The sequence below is a fragment of the Phallusia mammillata genome, chromosome 2, assembly GCF_965637545.1.
Source record: "Phallusia mammillata chromosome 2, kaPhaMamm4.hap1.1, whole genome shotgun sequence".
NCBI lineage: Eukaryota > Metazoa > Chordata > Ascidiacea > Phlebobranchia > Ascidiidae > Phallusia > Phallusia mammillata.
Genome location: NC_137253.1, coordinates 1595118 through 1611389, shown reverse-complemented (window position 1 = coordinate 1611389; position 16272 = coordinate 1595118). Strand labels below are relative to the sequence as shown.

The window sequence follows — 16272 nt, the reverse complement described above, 5'->3', positions numbered from 1 at the left end:
GTTCCTACAGATTTTCTGACACAAATTTAAAGGTCATCGAACTCTGCATAGTCAAGGTCGAAAGTGATTCAGTGTGTTACGTCATAAAATAATTTATTTCCAACGGTGAATACGTTTGCGTTTGTCAAATTTTCGAAAGTGTTTCTCATAAACCTTAAATTGTAGGTTTTTGTTGCATTATTTGAGGCAGAACGAACGTTTTTTTTTAGAAAGAAGGTATAATTGCGAATGGTGGCTCAGTACACTGTGGAATTTTATAAAATAGGTCTTTTAACACGAAAAAGTTAAACCACCAAATGTAAATGTAAATGTAAATATGATCTATGTGCAAACATAAGCTTATGAAACTCTTATGAAACACGTTGATAGAACTATGTGTAGTATAACGTAAATCACGAGTCACCAGAGACTCAGTACGACAGGTGGAGACAACAGTCGCGTATAATAACAGACTGAAAACTTTGACAAGTCTGAAGTCGTCCAACGTTTGTTTGTGTTTCGATGTATATATTTCAGCTACGTTATAGGCATCGTCAGTATCTTATTCAAATAGAAACTATTTCAGTCACGTTTAAAGAATGATTCTTATCTTATAATTTTCTCCAGTTGTAGTTAGTAAGATTATCTCTGTTATTATAAGCGTTATGGTTGACCGCACGAAACTCGCTTGTGAACCCGTTTCATGACATGACAGAACAACTTCGATAAACGATCAGAATTTGTATCACATCAGTTTAAACTTTTTGTATTGTCACAATGCGCACATAAACGTCAACACACATGCACTTCTGTGACATCACAACAGCGTCAATTGTTAAACACTTCAATATGATTAATACACGTTATTGCGTCATAATTGAAAAGTGAACATGCAAGCTCTTTTGTCGAAGTCAGAATAAAAAAAATTGTGTCATGTTACAACACAATAAAGTTTGTTACATCACAATTACAATGTTTCATTTATCGTAATTAATTTAAATTTTGTAAAATATTTTATTAAATACTTTTGGTAAATAGAGTTTTATGTTTCCTAATGTTTCGTTCACCATGAGTTTTGCATTGTTACGTAACAGCAACAAGCAAAAGAAGTTGAATTATTAACAGGGAGTAAAAACTTCACAAGCACCAGCAGACGAAAACATAAAAAACGCACGCATTCTCGATTTACTCAACCTCCATCCGCCAATTGCTCTGTTGACATAATGTGGATTGTGACGTCATAGCGACTTTGCGGTGGGTGCGAGTTTGTTGTGATTGGCATCAACGCGAATTTATTGCTGCAAGTTTGGTTCGGGAGCCAAAAAGCGCGGCCCCTGCAGCAATTATGCAAAGGCAATTTGCTTCTAATGTTAGAAGACATTTTTCCCGGAAATAGATTCATCTTAAAAGAAACAGAAAGAAACAATGAAACAGTTCTAATTTAGGGTGGTTTATTCAAAGGTCGGTTGTTGCGTCACAGTCGTGCTTCTAACGTCATAAGAAGTCATGAATATTGATTATGTTGGTGCTTCATTGAAATACGAAGTCTGTCATGCAAGGTTCTTTATTGTATTGCGACATTTGTCTGGTTGTATTACGGGTTAGGTTACTTTCATCCGTTTTATATTTGTCCGCAACAGAAACTCGTCAAACAGGGTAAGATCGATAATTCATGCGCAGGTCAGTGGTTCAAATCCCATCCTGGTTTTTGTGAGCAAAAATATCACGCAATAATTAAACGCAGAAAAAAAGACAGAATAGAAATTATAAATCTAAATTTTAAAACATGTAAGTTGAAATAAACGAACCAACAAACCAGCAATAAAACAGGCAGTTCAAGGATGGGAGACTCCTAGTGAGCATTAAGCATTCAGAGAAACACGGGACCAAAAAAACTCCACACTTTACAATAAATTTGCTTTTAACCTTGTTTTATCGTTTATAATTAAATTTGCGACCAAGTGTCCTTGCCAAGATTTGAGACGAGTTGATTTTTTTTTTCGCTTGGTAAAATAAACCACACAATTGCACTTAAACAATCACCAAGCTGAAAATAGCTGCGCAACGTTGAAACGTTATAGAGCGCAAAATAGTGAAGGGCACAACTGGTGGATCATGAGTAAACGCGCTGCAGCTACACCGTAACTTTACCTTAATTTCTTTACCATACTAGATTTGCATACAAGAAAAAATTTTGCTGACATTTATTGACATTCAAACAAATTTGACTCTTATCTCCTTTGGGTAAATACCCCGGTTGAGAACCGTTGCTTTGCCCCACAACTAGCACCGCATAATTAGTTTTGCAACTCTGAACCAACCAGACAGACCCTGAACAAACAGCGGGACATGAATTTCACAACAACAAAGCAAATAGATGCAATCGCGACGAACTGATTGTTTACAACAATAGAGACATTTCCTCCAAATGTCCCGCCAAATACTTTTCTGAGCATTTTCCCGCTCATGCTGACCTTGAACTGACACCTACAACACTTCCCGTGTGAAACCGAATCGCGTGACGTCAAACAAATGACGTCAGATGACGTGTACAGTTTTCTTTGCTTTCTCTTTTCGCAGCAAAAGCAAAAGATAAACAACCTCGCCTTGTTAACAAGCAGAACAACCTTGCAAACCCAATATAGGTTTAACAGGGCTGGGGTTACACCGAATTAACCGCGTCCTGCCATTCAAACACGTGTATGACATCACACATGCCGGCACGTCACTTCCGATGTACTTCCCGTTCGTGAAAATTGACTGATCTGTGACGTAACAATGCACTGACAGAGGTCCGTTTCAATCTACGCGTTCACGTGACCAGACAGTATCGTTTTGCAAATAGTTTTTGTTTAATCTTTTTTTGTAACATGTAAGTGATATTTCAAATTAAACTTTGCAGCAATTTTAAGTGGCGTGCATCGTGCGTTTGTGACGTCACAATGCATTTCCCGACACCAATTAGCGCGAGTTAAGTTGAGGGGGAATCGTTTCGCGGAAAAGTGAAAAACGTGAAAAGGTAAAATCGTGTTGGAAATCATAAAAAACGTCTTAGTCGAACATCGCCATTATGACGTAATTGTCTTCTGAACATGCAAGCTTAAACGGGTTTCCTAACGAGCTTCGTGCAGTCAACCACAGCGCTTGTTGCATGCACGACTTTGCAAGCTTAAAGCGGGTTTCCTAACGAGCTTCGTGCAGTCAACCATTGATTTAGGTCACACAGGTTCCCCAATATAAATTAGTCACACACAAAACTTGCACAGGTGCAGGAAGGTTCACATCTGCTCCAGAGTCAAGCCAATATCGATCAACCGTGCCTAGCAACACGCGCCGTTACCATAGCAACGCTGACGTCTTTGCCGGGAGCGGTGAATGAAAAAGGTGAAAGACAATAATGTCGCTTGCTTCGAAATGAGGTGGTCGCACGGGTCATGTCATGCAACCAGTATTCTTCACTTCGCAGCTGCACAACATTTCTGATGCCGAACGGAAAGTTTGACCATGTTTATTTCTTTGCGAGACTAATCTCGAAAGCAAAAATAGCGACTTCAGTGTTGTTGTGAAAACAATCAACACCGTTTTCCTCACGATGAGGTATTTTACCTACGACTGCCACCCAGTGGGCTCAATACGATTTTGATTCGCACACACTTACACTGATTCGTTTATTTTACAAAAAAAAAAACATTCCAAAACTACCAGAAGACACAGTGATTGTGACGTCACACTATCCCGTTCGTTTCATCATTTTCACTTTTTCTTCCATCATAATTATTCCTTTCTCGAACAGCGAAGTTGCGACGTTCAGCTGAAAATTTTACACAACATTAACACACGTGAAACCCAATTATTACATTCACTGTGACGTCATAATCCTACCTTTTCCTCGTCACTGTTGAGGGGCAAAGTGGCCACTGTGACGTAACTGGGGTAACTGTGGATGAGCGATTCGACGGCGAGAGCGCAATCTCCTTCAATCTCGAAAAACTTCTTTTCCTCCTCGTGATAAGTCCTGATGACGTAACAAGATTGTTACGTCACAAATTAGCACAGGTGACAACGTGCTAAAAAATTTCGATGAACAAAATACTCAAAAAATTTCTGTGGCACCCACCGAAAACCTATGGCACTTAACAACTCATGTGACACCCGACAACCCATGTGACACCGGTAAAAGCCAAGCGACACCGGACAAAGGCATGTGACACCCGACAAACCCCAGCTTACCGCGAATTCTGTGTGCTGTGATAAACCCGAACTCCGGCATTGTCATTTGCGTCTCCATCATTGTGAGCGAACAATCGAACGGCATTCTTTCTCACAATCCGGATTCGAGTATTGATAGTGATATCACAGAGCCATGCTGACGGTCTCCCTGGTGCCACCATGCGGACGTTTGCACCGTGAATTGTTCGCGATTTTTCGTCTGCAAAGATTGAGAAACAAATTGTTTCAGTGTCAAACCGAAAACAAACTGTGCTAAAATAAAGTTTGAAGCAAGGCCGTTTGCATGCGTCGATTGTTTGAAATAAAACTGCTGAGTAGGCAATACTCGGTTATTCAAAGCCTTCTTTACATAATTTCATCTTTTTCAAACATCATCTTACTCACCTTGTGAGAGAGCTGGAGGCAGGGAGTCGTGGAGAAACTCGATCCCACGTTGATCCGCTGCAGCATCCGCATCAATGTGATCTTGAAGTCTTCCCATCAAGTCCCGGATCTTCTTCATCATTTCCCGTCTCCGTGGAGTATCCTGAAAAGTTATTGGATGAAATCACAATGAGTCCGCCGCCGAGCTGCCTGTTTTTATTGCAAGTCCGTTGAATCATTGTTGGATGTTTTTATTGCAAAATTAAACTCAAACCATTCATCTTTTGCAGCCTGGTGGACGAAAACAGTTGTATCAGCCCTGAAGCATTGATGTAAATCTGACGATCCCCTACAAACGAAGCTGACATGTGCAGCATACAAAGCAGGCAAAGGTGTTTGTGGTTGCCATAGGCATATGGTAATGCTTGGTGACTGGCTTGATTCGGTACAACGCCGTTTAATAGGCCTGTCGTGCTGTGATTTTGTTTGTTTAGGATTTTTGATAAAATCTTGCAAGGTATAAGGTATAAATTGTAAACATTTTCAGGCAGTAGTTCGTGCCTGTAGTAATACGTTTCAACAGAATCACGTGACCCCACCTTATCTGAGTTTTGAACTCCAAGTGAAGAAAGATAGTCCAGGGGAAGTCCCTTTCTGAATTCCAAATCTTCTGCGATCGCTTTGCTCAGCGCTCCTGTCACCAACTGCAGGCGGTTATATGTTAATGAGACAAACTAACAATGATGTCGTGGGTTCGAATCCCACCACAGGTAGATAGTTTTTTTTAACCAGAGCCTCGCCGCACCATAATGCTTTCAAAGACGACTTAGATCAGTAACCTCAATTGGTTTTCAAAAAACAACAATAAATACATGCGGTTTTTGGCTTCCCGATGGGATGTATATTAAACAACACATTCTTCGCTATAATGTAATAAAAGAAATTTTTAAACGCACACAAAAATGTTTACCTAATATATACTGGAATATATTTCAACACACAAAAAGTGTAAAATACCCACTTAATATACTGTTTTTACTTTAATAAAACCAAAAAATATTACATACTCACTTAATATACCGCATTTATTTAAAATAGAAATGTTGTAAAGTACATTGCCTAATACAGTGGTCGGCAACCGCCTGTCCGCGAGGAGTTCGTTACCGGGTCGTGCAAGTTTCATGGTAAATGTTTTAATAATTTTCCTCGCGTATCCCGGGTATGATAAACTAATTTAGGCATTTTTAATATTTGTAGTTTTTTGAACGCCGGTCCGCGATAAAATTTCACTTTCAAAAACGGTCCGCAGTACGAAAAATAGTTGCCGACCCCTGGCCTAACACACAAAAATATGTACAATTTTTGGATCATTTGTTAATTATCAAATAACCAAAAGCAATGTTTAGTTTAAACAACCCCCGAATTTTTACCTCTTGTATTAAATCTCCCCATGTATTTCTCTGATAAGTTGAGATGGTGATATGAAGTGAATGGGAGTCGGGTAGAGATTTCGCTTGGTGGATGAAACCACGTGGAAAATATAATAAATCCCCGGCCTCGAGTGTAGTGGAAAAAATCTCTGAACCGATTTCACTCTCACTGAAGTTTCCTGAAAAAACAAACTAACAGATATGCTCAAAAATATTATGAAATTGAAAATCGTCATATAGTAGGAACTCAGGCAAGTGTTTGTTATGTATTAAATGTACCTAAAATGGGCTTTCACAGACATCGTCCTAAACCAGTGGTTCCCAAACTTTTTCATATTGTTTTCAAAACGGTCCCTTTGCAATTATTTCGAGGGCTCGCGGTCCTTAAGCCTAAATGTGTATTTCATAAAAACGAAAGTTGATTGCAGGATTTTAGCTAGTTATGCAAAATTGCGCATAGCAATCATCCAAAGACAGCATGTGACATCACAAACAGGACAAAAACATTACGATTATGCGCGAACAATTGCATTTTTTGATAGTTGTCTTTCAAAAAAGGCAATTGTTTAGCAATAAAGACAGTCGATTCTCATTTCCACTTTGATTTAAATTTATTTAGTGGCACAAACTAACGCCAAATGAGATTATAGAATTACTTCAACCGCTTCGCGGTCCCCCCAAAATTGCCTCACGGACCCCTAAAGGACCGCGGACCCCAGTTTGGGAACCGCTGTCCTGAACCAACGTGCGCTCAATACAGATGATAATCATACTTAGTAACTGAAGCTTTCAATGCACCTAAATCAATCTGTGTTTTTCCTGTTGTAATGTATTGTAGTAATATTATAATATTAAACGTACGTTTGTCTTTCAACGCCCTCTGTCATATTTGATGAAATAAAAAATATTTTAGGTATAAGTATAAATTCCAACGTTAGAATCTTATTCAAATAGAATTAGAAAGATTTTTTTCGAAATTGTTTTCTCATATGCTACCAATGTCAGCAAAAGCATTTCATTGCAGCATGTTCATGTTTTGCTCAATATTCTATTTTGTCTAGTTGTTCAGATGAAACGTTGTCCACTAATGCTTTTAACCACAATTGTTTTTAGTAACGCTTCAGCGTTGCGCAGCTATTTCCAGCTTGGTGATTGTTTTAGTGGAATTGTGTCACTACGTGTTCTTTCACCAAGCAAATTGCAACCAAGCAGACATTAGCAATAAAACCATAAATGAGTTTAGTCTATTTTTTTATTTTTTTACCAACTTACTTCCTTAAGTTCCTATTTTACTTTAAAATCATGTCCGTTAATTCATAATTAAGCTTTGTGTCTATTTTTGGGACGACATTTTTAACTTTCTTTGCAAAATCTCTGTTTTTCTTTGTAATGGTTTAGAGAAATTTGCTGCTACCTAATCCTTTGGCTGCAATTTTTATTTGAAACCACAAACTGTCGATTAACTGTAAACAACTCACCACTGGAAAAGCGGGGAAGCGTTTCGTTTTTGCTTCTCGGGTTGTACAATGACCATTGTTTTTTCCCTTCAAGCTGCAGAACAAATGCTTCTATGTCGTCATAATGGGGAGCGAAACCCTGGAAACCTGCTGGGGTCAGATATCTGAAAAATAGTTCGAAAATAAATACATCTAAAAAAAGTGAAATGAGTGTTAATCATCATCATCATTTTATTTTGAGTTGTGTACGAGGTTATTGCATGCAAATAAAATATAATGGGCAAGCAACTAGTGGATGGCAAAGAGACCATATAGGTCATCGAGTTAAGATAAACATTAATTCACAACTGGGCATAAATCGTGTGATGGACTAATTTTGGGGGAAAAAGAATGTAAAACTATAAATTTCATTTTTAATGCATACCAAAGGGTCATGACTCATGACGTATAGCATGTGTTTTTATTTGGTCAAATAAAACCTTATATTTCAAATGTACAAAAAATTAGGCAAGTTCCAGCCAATCTTTATTTTTTTTAAACAACCAACGATTTTACTCTACCATGATACACCACAAAGTAGAATGACATACTAAATTGCACCAACATTAAATAAAATTAAATGTGAAACTCACATATTAGCTCCGACCATGCTTTTGAAATGTTCTTGCAAAGTTGAACAAAGTTTCCAAACCGGCTTCGAAAAAGCCTGAGGGTTTTTTATCCTCACAGAACAACCATTCTAAAAAACAAAAATTGAAACTTTTAAACAAGACTTATATGTACACAGATTATACAGGTTCTGGTACATTATGGGCAAGTCAAGTTTTCACAGAATAACGACTTTAAGAAAAACTGTTATTGTAACTTTTAAACAAGACACAAAAGATTTACACATTAGGCAGATTCTGGTAAACACTTAGCAAGTCAATACCTATGAGTATTGCATTTGAAATATTATTCAAAACAAATTAATGAATATTTAGATTTCCACTCAATAGAAAGCAGTAATATTCCTATCTCACAGCATAGCAATATGTGATTTTTCTACTAATTTGTTACACTTTGTGTTGGGGTTATTTTTTTTAAGTATGAGACATTAAAAAGGGTGACAGCTGAACAATAAACAAAATCCAATACTTTGTAGTAATCCCAGACCACAGGAGCATAAGCCCGCCCCTCCTCATTGTGAGTTTCTCGACATCCATTCTGGTACGTCGTTACATCGAGATTCACCGAAAACCTGACATTACATTCAGTGAGAATCCGATTCAACTCATTTGTGCTGAACAGACCATCAGCATATTGTGGAATATGACGGCGGATAAGAAGAGGTTTTCGCTCCCAAATTGCACTGTAAATAATAGCAGATGAAAAGAACTTAAAAAAATCCAAAATAATAATACTGCATCTAAAATTACTCAGAAGTGGCAGACAATCAATGTTAATGTAATATTTTATTATCAACAAATTTGCGCTGTAAATTACAGTGTATATTGTACATAGTCATGGCTTGCCTCTGTGCTTCGCAGGTGTTTAAATTGTAGAGTTACAACTTTTTTAGGTGTTTTACATATTTTATTTTTTTACCACTTTATATCGACAGTCCACCACGTGTCTGCTTTTTTACAGAAACTGATGATGCCTGTGTATTCAAGGCAAAATATATATTTCTGTTTTTAAAGAAATGATTTATGCTTTGTACCTGTTCTTCATGAAACAGTCTAAATATACTACTGATAAGAAGCAAGAATCTTTCTTTTTTACATTCTATTGTCTGCGGGAGATTCCTTAGGTGACAAAAGTTTTTCAGTAAATTACAGTGGATTTAAACAATGGGGGTAAATATTTGAAATGCTTTATGTCGGAGGCACCTTTATTTCTGTTGTTATATTAAGGTTTTACAAATTCAACAGATCTGTAAATCCCACACATAATAAACATCATTTTAACTGGACAGAAACTGGACATACTTGAATTAGTTTTATTCTTGGAAGTTTAAAATTATTACAGTAACCCTTGGGACAAACCCAAGGAAACAAGAAAACCCAATTATATCAGTAAAAAAGGAAGGGTTCAGTGTAAATGGCTGGTTACAATACATTTCTGTTTGTGAAGTTAAACCCCACATACGTATTAAACACTGCAGAAAGTGTTTCCTACCTGAAAAATTTGTTTGTTGAAAATGGATGAATGAGCCAATCAAAAAGTTTCGATCCGTCACTCTCACTGTCACCTTCAGGAAATGGCATCTTCGGAATGCTTGAAGCTTTCTTTGATATTGTTGTGAAAGAAGATGAAGACTAGAAAGATATTCATGATTTTATAGAACTGCAAAAAGGAGATTTTTAGTTGAAATGGAATTCCAGATTTCAAGCTGAAGTTTGTGATGTTAGGTAGTATTTTTAATAACATTTCTTTCTGTTACTGCAGAGTACAACTATTTGTTGATAATAGTCAGTCACGTAAATAATTTTACATAGTGGAGCAGTTATTGATGTGAAACAAAACACAGGGGTATGGAAATAATATGGGTATGAAATAAATATATTAGCTGCCCTCCATTTTAAGCCGCACAAACTGTAGGGTAAAAAAAAAACTTAATAAGCCGCAGCATACTCAAATAGAATAGAATATAACCCAGTGTCAGACAAATGGTTAATTACAATTTGTTTACGGGAAATAAAAATACTTGCATACATTTTAGATTATAGCTACATTTTTTAGTTTAAACACCTTCCAGCTAACATAGTTAATTCAAAGTGTGGCATGTAAATATATGTGTTTCATACCAAGGGAAAGAAAAGTTAGGTCACTCAACAACATAACACAGCCGTAGTAGTTAAGTTCCGTTTTTTGTCGCAAACTTACAGTCGTCTTGTTTGTTGGAGTTTTTCCAACTGGAAGTGGATTGTGCGCTGAAGCGTGAAGTTGTATTTGTTCTTCCGGCTCATCCTCTTCAACATCATCATGGTTGTTTCGATCCGGAGGAGCCAGAACACCAAGATCAGAAACTCGAAACTTCTTCTTCGGTGGACGACTCGAGTCATCCACAATTATCCGATTTATTGTCACTCCCTCACTCTAACAAATAGATGAACTTGGATGAGGTTAACTATTTACTCTTATTTCACAAATGTGCAAAGGTGTATTTTTTCAGATAGTTAGCGTTATGCTTAGTGCTTTATTTTACGTTCTTTAAAAAAATATTTTGTGCCAACCAAAATTTTTCAATTGAAGTAAATCAATTTTTTTTTTTTTTCCGTAGTTAATATTCAAGGATACTTGATTTTAAACCAGTGACATAACAAGAGTAGGAAAATATGGTAAAATTTAACCGCTAAATTAGATTATATATTTAAATTCTTTTTTTAGCCATTGGTGCTGTTTTTATTAGGAGTCTGTTTTCTATTGGAGTTTATTTGAATTGAAAAACAGGTTGCTTATGTTTAGATGGAATAATTATGAAACATTTAGGTACCAAAGGCACTACATAATATTTTAACTCGTTTTATGCCATTGGTGTTACTTTTATAAACAGTGTCATGTTTTTTTTCCAATGAGAGTTAATTAAATTCTTTTTTATCTACCACCCAAATATACAAGTTGCTCCAACCTTTCTAACATCGGCAGTTTTTATTTTCTCCATTTCATTCTCATCCACAGGGTCCTCATCTTCACAACCAGTCAAACTCTGACTGGTCGAAAGCTCAATGCTGCGATCTTAAACAAAGTGAAAATAAAAAATGTTTGTAAAACCCAAGCAAAAAGCTCATTTTATGTCAGACAGATAGATTGTTTCATTTATGGAAAAAATTGCGCAAAAAAGCTCAAATTCATCCATGAAAAAAAAGCAAATTTAAAACTATTAAAATGATGTCTAATAAAAGCTTCATGACATTTAATGATTCCTAAGGCAATTCTTACCTTCTTTAAACAAAACATTATTGTTCCTTGTTTTTATGGGAATAGTTTCTTTGGGAATCACTCGGCCTAAAGAAGATTTTCTGCAAAATACAACACTTAGTAAATAACAAAGAGCAATTAAACTGATAAGTTATCTGCATAATTTACAAACGTTTAGACCTATAACATCTTGTCAGATCTTGTCTGGTTCAGTTGAGTTTGTTTTACTACTAAAACAAGTCACTAAGCGGAAGCAGCATAACATTGAAACATGTTGAGGGCCACAAATGGTGGAACATGACTAGATATGCTGCAATTTCACTGAATTATGTAGCAATGTAAGTCTGGTGCAATTAAACTTGACAGAATAGAAAGCTGTGATGGGACCACTTGAATTAGCACTGTTATGAAACTGACCAGCAATGCTAAGGAAACTGGTAAGGATTAAAGTGAAAAGACATTAGCTGAACATGAGACAGCACTGGTCAAAAATATCAGCCACTGTCAAGTAAAAACTCCCAGTTCACATAAACGCTTGTAGCAGTTATAATCCAGATAGCCATACCAGTTTGTACAACGGTATAAGATAACAGAAAATATTTTGAAAATATCAGTTACTTACGACTTTGCATTTGTTCCAGTAAACGGAATCGGAGATCGGTTTTGTGTAAAATTAACAATTGGACTCCGTTCCAAACCATCAGACGGAACACAGGATGGTTGCCAGTGTGTGGTAAGATCTGTTTGTAAAAATATATCAAGAAAATTTATGGTCCTGAAATAAATGACAATGACACTTACCCCAGGTTATTAAAGAAATACACAAAGGTTTTATTTCTGTTGTAGTTCGCTTTTTGATAGACAAAAAAATAATTAATTTTTTTAGCAGGCAAAATCAAACAAAATCATTACGTTCAATTGGAATTCTTTTGTCTTTTTTCTTTCTTTTGATCGATTTTCGCTTGAAAGAAAACGCTGCTTTGTTTGAGAAATGTTTTATAAACGACGTTGAGGATGCTGATGAAAGTTTTGAGTCGACAACTCCCTCCATGTCAATCGTGTTAACTGGAGCGTAAGATAAATGTGTTCCTTGAATCGAAGTGGAACTTTCAACTCTGCCACGCTACAACAAAAGAACATGGTGGGTTTGTCCACATTCTAACTTGACTGGTCTCAATAACATTACTCCCACATACTGTGGTGGGATTCAGCCGGTTCGCAACGGTTCTACAAAACCGTCTTACGAAATTTTATGAAATAAACCGGTTAGCATTACTGGTTACTGTAAATGGACTTTTTGTAACAGAACCTGCTAAAAAATATGACTTTTGTGGTAAAATCCACTGAAAAGCTTCAATTCCACCACTGCACACATACCATTTCCTAACAGGCCCCGTAACAACAGACAGATTAAGTAAATAAATTGTTTCTGTCGAGCATAGTGTACTAACAAATTTGTAGTTTTTCCAGTTTTTTATTATAATATGCCGAAGCTTCGATGTCCCATACAAAACACCTTTGTCAGGGTCTTGTCAGCATATTATTAACAGAATTAAGATTGGCTTTAATCTCCCTTCTTCAGGTGATAGGCCAGAAATGCATAAAATCTTATGCTTCCACAAACATTCTAAATGAAAAAAAAAAACTAAACACATGACTGGTGCTATTGTGGTTCTTTCTGTGGTATTTTTACCAATTGTAAAAATTGGTGGATAATGGTCTTTATCTACACTATACATTTGATTATGCTTGTTGGCAAAAAGGTGCTAAAACAAAATTGTTAAGGCGACTGATAGAGTGAAATTTAAGAATTCTTGTTGTACTTCCTGGTACAACATTAAAAATACTTTTGGACTTTACAAAAACTTTACAAGATTTCTGATGATGCTGTCAAAGCAAAATGTAGATATCTAAAAATTTAAGGAAGAATGACTTGTTTTGTTTTTTTATGAACTTAAACATAAGGTTTATAATTGTCCACAAAGTAATGAGCTGATTCTAGTTTTAAGCACAAGTACAAGTATTGTAATAATGTTGTGTTTAAAAACTCATGTGGAACTCCAAAACATCAGTTATATTCTACTAAAAATCTGCCCGAAGAGCAATAATTGCCACTACATATTACTGGCAGCATCGCCTTAATAATGGAAACAGGGTACATGCAGTGGTGGGATTCAGCTATTTCACACCGGAAATTTTATGAGATCAGCAAACTGGTTAGCATTACTGGTTACTGTCAATGAGACCCCTGAAAAATATGACTTTTGTGATAGAACCGGCTGACAAACATTTAAATCCCACCACTGTGTACATGTGGTAATACCAGTCAAACCATTACCTGATGCGTGAAAAAAACACGCTTTACAAGTTCAGTTGTAAAATACCGTACCTTATTTTTTCCAGTAGCGGATTCATTCGCATAAACAGCAAAAGCGGACACCGGTGCTGAAGTAGATTTGTTGGTTCCAACTTTTTTACCCATGATTGTCTGAATCAGCCGATAAACGTAACGAAAAAAATCTGAAACAAATTAAACTTGCGGCCTCGCTAACATGTCAACTCAACCATGACAATTTAACGCATGAGTACCCAAAGCGCGAAATGTGTAGTCAACCGAAATATTGTGTACAAAACATTTTTATTTTATTTTAAATCCGTTTTACAGGGACGTAAAAGTGTCACTAGATGTTTCAACTTTCCTGCTATGTATTTTTTCAATGTTACACAATAGTACGTTTCATCGAATTTTTTTCCTTGTACAATGTTCCGCTTATTTCACCAAGAACTTTAACTCAAGATTTTAAATCAGTGGTTCTCAAGTCGTTTCAGGTCATGGACCACCAGTTCAATTAAATAAACATCGTAAACCTATTCATTGTTAAGTAAGGATAAAGAAAGCATCCACAACATGCATATTGGCTTAAAATATATTTCTTTAATACAGAGATTCCTAAAGTAATATGAAACAACTGACAGCTAACAATAAATAGCTTATAACTTGGATATGCTTTTTTGCACTGAATCTTCAATAAATTTTATGCAACTAATTCCAGTTTAACCAAATATAGGTAACGTCCTGTGGACCAACCAAAAGGTCAGCAAGGACCAACAGTTGAGAACCACTGCTTTTAGTCATTAACACGTTTTTATTGTAACTGCAAAAGCTACCAATTGCAGATGTCTGACAAACAAAACCCCAGCTTTTTAACCAGTCTTGATTTAAAACCTTGGAGTTTGATTAAACTACACTAGCATATTTTATTGCAACAAGGACAAATGTAGTTTATCCACACAATACAACACTGACATCGATCATCACTCTTTCCAGTATTATGGTCATCTAACAATTGCGTCTGTTCATTAATCGGCTGCACTGTTTTCGTTTGCCTTAAAGTTTTAAAATTACTTAAAGCCGAATTTTTCAGTGATGTTCCTGCTTCCTCTATGTCAGTTCCAGGTTCAGCAATATGAACTTCAGGTTCTTGACAAGCTTCATCCAAAACATTTTGATCATCATTACTATCGCCATTATTTTCCGTTTGTATCGATGACATGTCATTACTTGGCTTTGCTGTTTCGGTTTGCTTGAAATATTCAGAATTACTTAAAGCCAAATTTTTCCACGACATTCCCAATTGCTCTGTGTTATGTCCAGGTTTAGTAATAGCAACTTCAGGTTTTTGACAAGGTTTGTCGAAAACACTTTTTTCTTTATTACCATCGCCATTATTTTCCGTCTCTAACAATGACTCCTGTTCATTGCTTTGTGAACTACTTTGCAGAGCTGTTTTCGTTTGTCTTGAAGTTTCAGAATTCCTTAAAGCCAATTTTTTCCATGACATTCCCAATCCCTCTGTGTTATGTCCAGGTTTAGCAACATAATCTTCCGGTTGTTGACAAGCTTTATTCAAATTTATTTTATCATCTTCACCATGGCCAATAGTTGTGTCCGTCCGAAACAATGGCCCATGTTCATTGCTTTGTGGACTACTGGGATGTGCTGTTTTCGTTTCCCTCGAAGTTTTAGAATTACTTGAAGCCAAATTTTTCTGTGATGTTCCTGCTTCCTCTGTGTTAGTTTCATGTTTAGTAACATGAACTTCAGGTTGCTGACCAGCTTTGTTGGTTACTTTTCCACCACCACCACTTGTACTGACTGTGTGAGAACTTAAATGTGTGGATTTTTGTTTTATGTTTGCAATTTCGTCATCTACTTTTTGCACCTTTTTAAGAATATTCTGAAAATCTGATCCAAACTGATCACTCTCTAATCTTTTTTGATAATCTGGTGGATCTTTTGAATAAACAAGATTTTTGAATTTTTCCAAATTTGTTTTCGTGTTTTCAACAGATTTCCGAGTTTTTTGCCTGATTTCCTCAAAGATGCCTTTCTTTCCCTTTTGTAGTTGTTTAAGACACCGTTTCATTTCATGCTTGTTTTTCTTAGTTGTGTCAAAGTTTTTCCTAATTTCACTTTTTAACCTTTTGTATTCTACTTTGTCAAAAGCTTCAATGTTCTCAGACATTTTTGTGATTTATACATTTTATATAAAAAAAAAACTTTTATGAGGTGCTGTAACAATTTTGTGAACATAAAACACCTGGTTGTTTCAATTATTCTTCCTTGCAATTATTGAATACAAAAACTTTTATCCTGAAACTGTCAGAAATGCTCAAGTTTCATTTTTTACGTACTGCTGATCAACATATGGATCACGGTGCCACAGGTCTTGCTGATACAACATACTTTTAAAGGATCAAAATGATCCAACCACTCTTCACTAGTTTAAGAGGAACTTGAATCTTTACTGCTGAAAGCAACTACACAATAATGTTAGTCAATCATTAACTACAAGCGAAATAATTTTGTAATTTGGATTTATCACTCCTCGCTTCATGGTCGTTATAAA

At 36.1% G+C, this 16272-nt stretch overlaps 2 protein-coding genes across 3 annotated transcripts; both read right to left on the bottom strand.

Moving 5' to 3' along the window:
• Positions 1-729: 729 nt before the first annotated feature.
• On the bottom strand, positions 730-13881 carry LOC145215344 (ribosomal oxygenase 1-like). Of its 2 annotated transcripts, XM_080084032.1 has the most exons (17): positions 13752-13881; positions 12275-12485; positions 11985-12102; positions 11384-11463; positions 11073-11179; positions 10328-10540; positions 9620-9759; positions 8597-8810; positions 8092-8198; positions 7481-7623; positions 6003-6181; positions 5172-5276; positions 4594-4735; positions 4210-4408; positions 3862-3994; positions 3682-3790; positions 730-1381 (listed from the first exon to the last, which is right to left on the bottom strand). In XM_080084032.1, exons 1-16 carry the CDS (start codon positions 13842-13844, stop codon positions 3710-3712), a joined length of 2265 nt encoding a protein of 754 aa, XP_079940158.1. In that variant the 5' UTR covers positions 13845-13881; the 3' UTR covers positions 730-1381; positions 3682-3709. The 2 variants fall into 2 exon arrangements, with proteins under 2 accessions (XP_079940158.1, XP_079940157.1); XM_080084031.1 differs by lacking the exon at positions 730-1381 and having other exon boundaries at positions 3634-3790.
• Positions 13882-14358: 477 nt separating this feature from the next.
• On the bottom strand, positions 14359-15888 carry LOC145215619 (uncharacterized). Its single transcript, XM_080084340.1, has one exon. It carries the CDS (start codon positions 15886-15888, stop codon positions 14611-14613), a length of 1278 nt encoding a protein of 425 aa, XP_079940466.1. The 3' UTR covers positions 14359-14610.
• Positions 15889-16272: the final 384 nt, after the last annotated feature.

Bases quoted from the DNA above. Each gene is read 5' to 3' on its own strand.
- LOC145215344 (XM_080084032.1), bottom strand. From the start codon at position 13,844: ATGGGTAAAAAAGTTGGAACCAACAAATCTACTTCAGCACCGGTGTCC. The intron at 11,464-11,984 runs GTAAGTAACTGA...TGTATTTTGCAG, and splicing joins ACTGGAACAAATGCAAAGTC to AAAATCTTCTTTAGGCCGAG. The intron at 5,277-6,002 runs GTAAAAATTCGG...AACCGCCTGCAG, and splicing joins GGGGAGATTTAATACAAGAG to TTGGTGACAGGAGCGCTGAG.
- LOC145215619 (XM_080084340.1), bottom strand. From the start codon at position 15,888: ATGTCTGAGAACATTGAAGCTTTTGACAAAGTAGAATACAAAAGGTTA.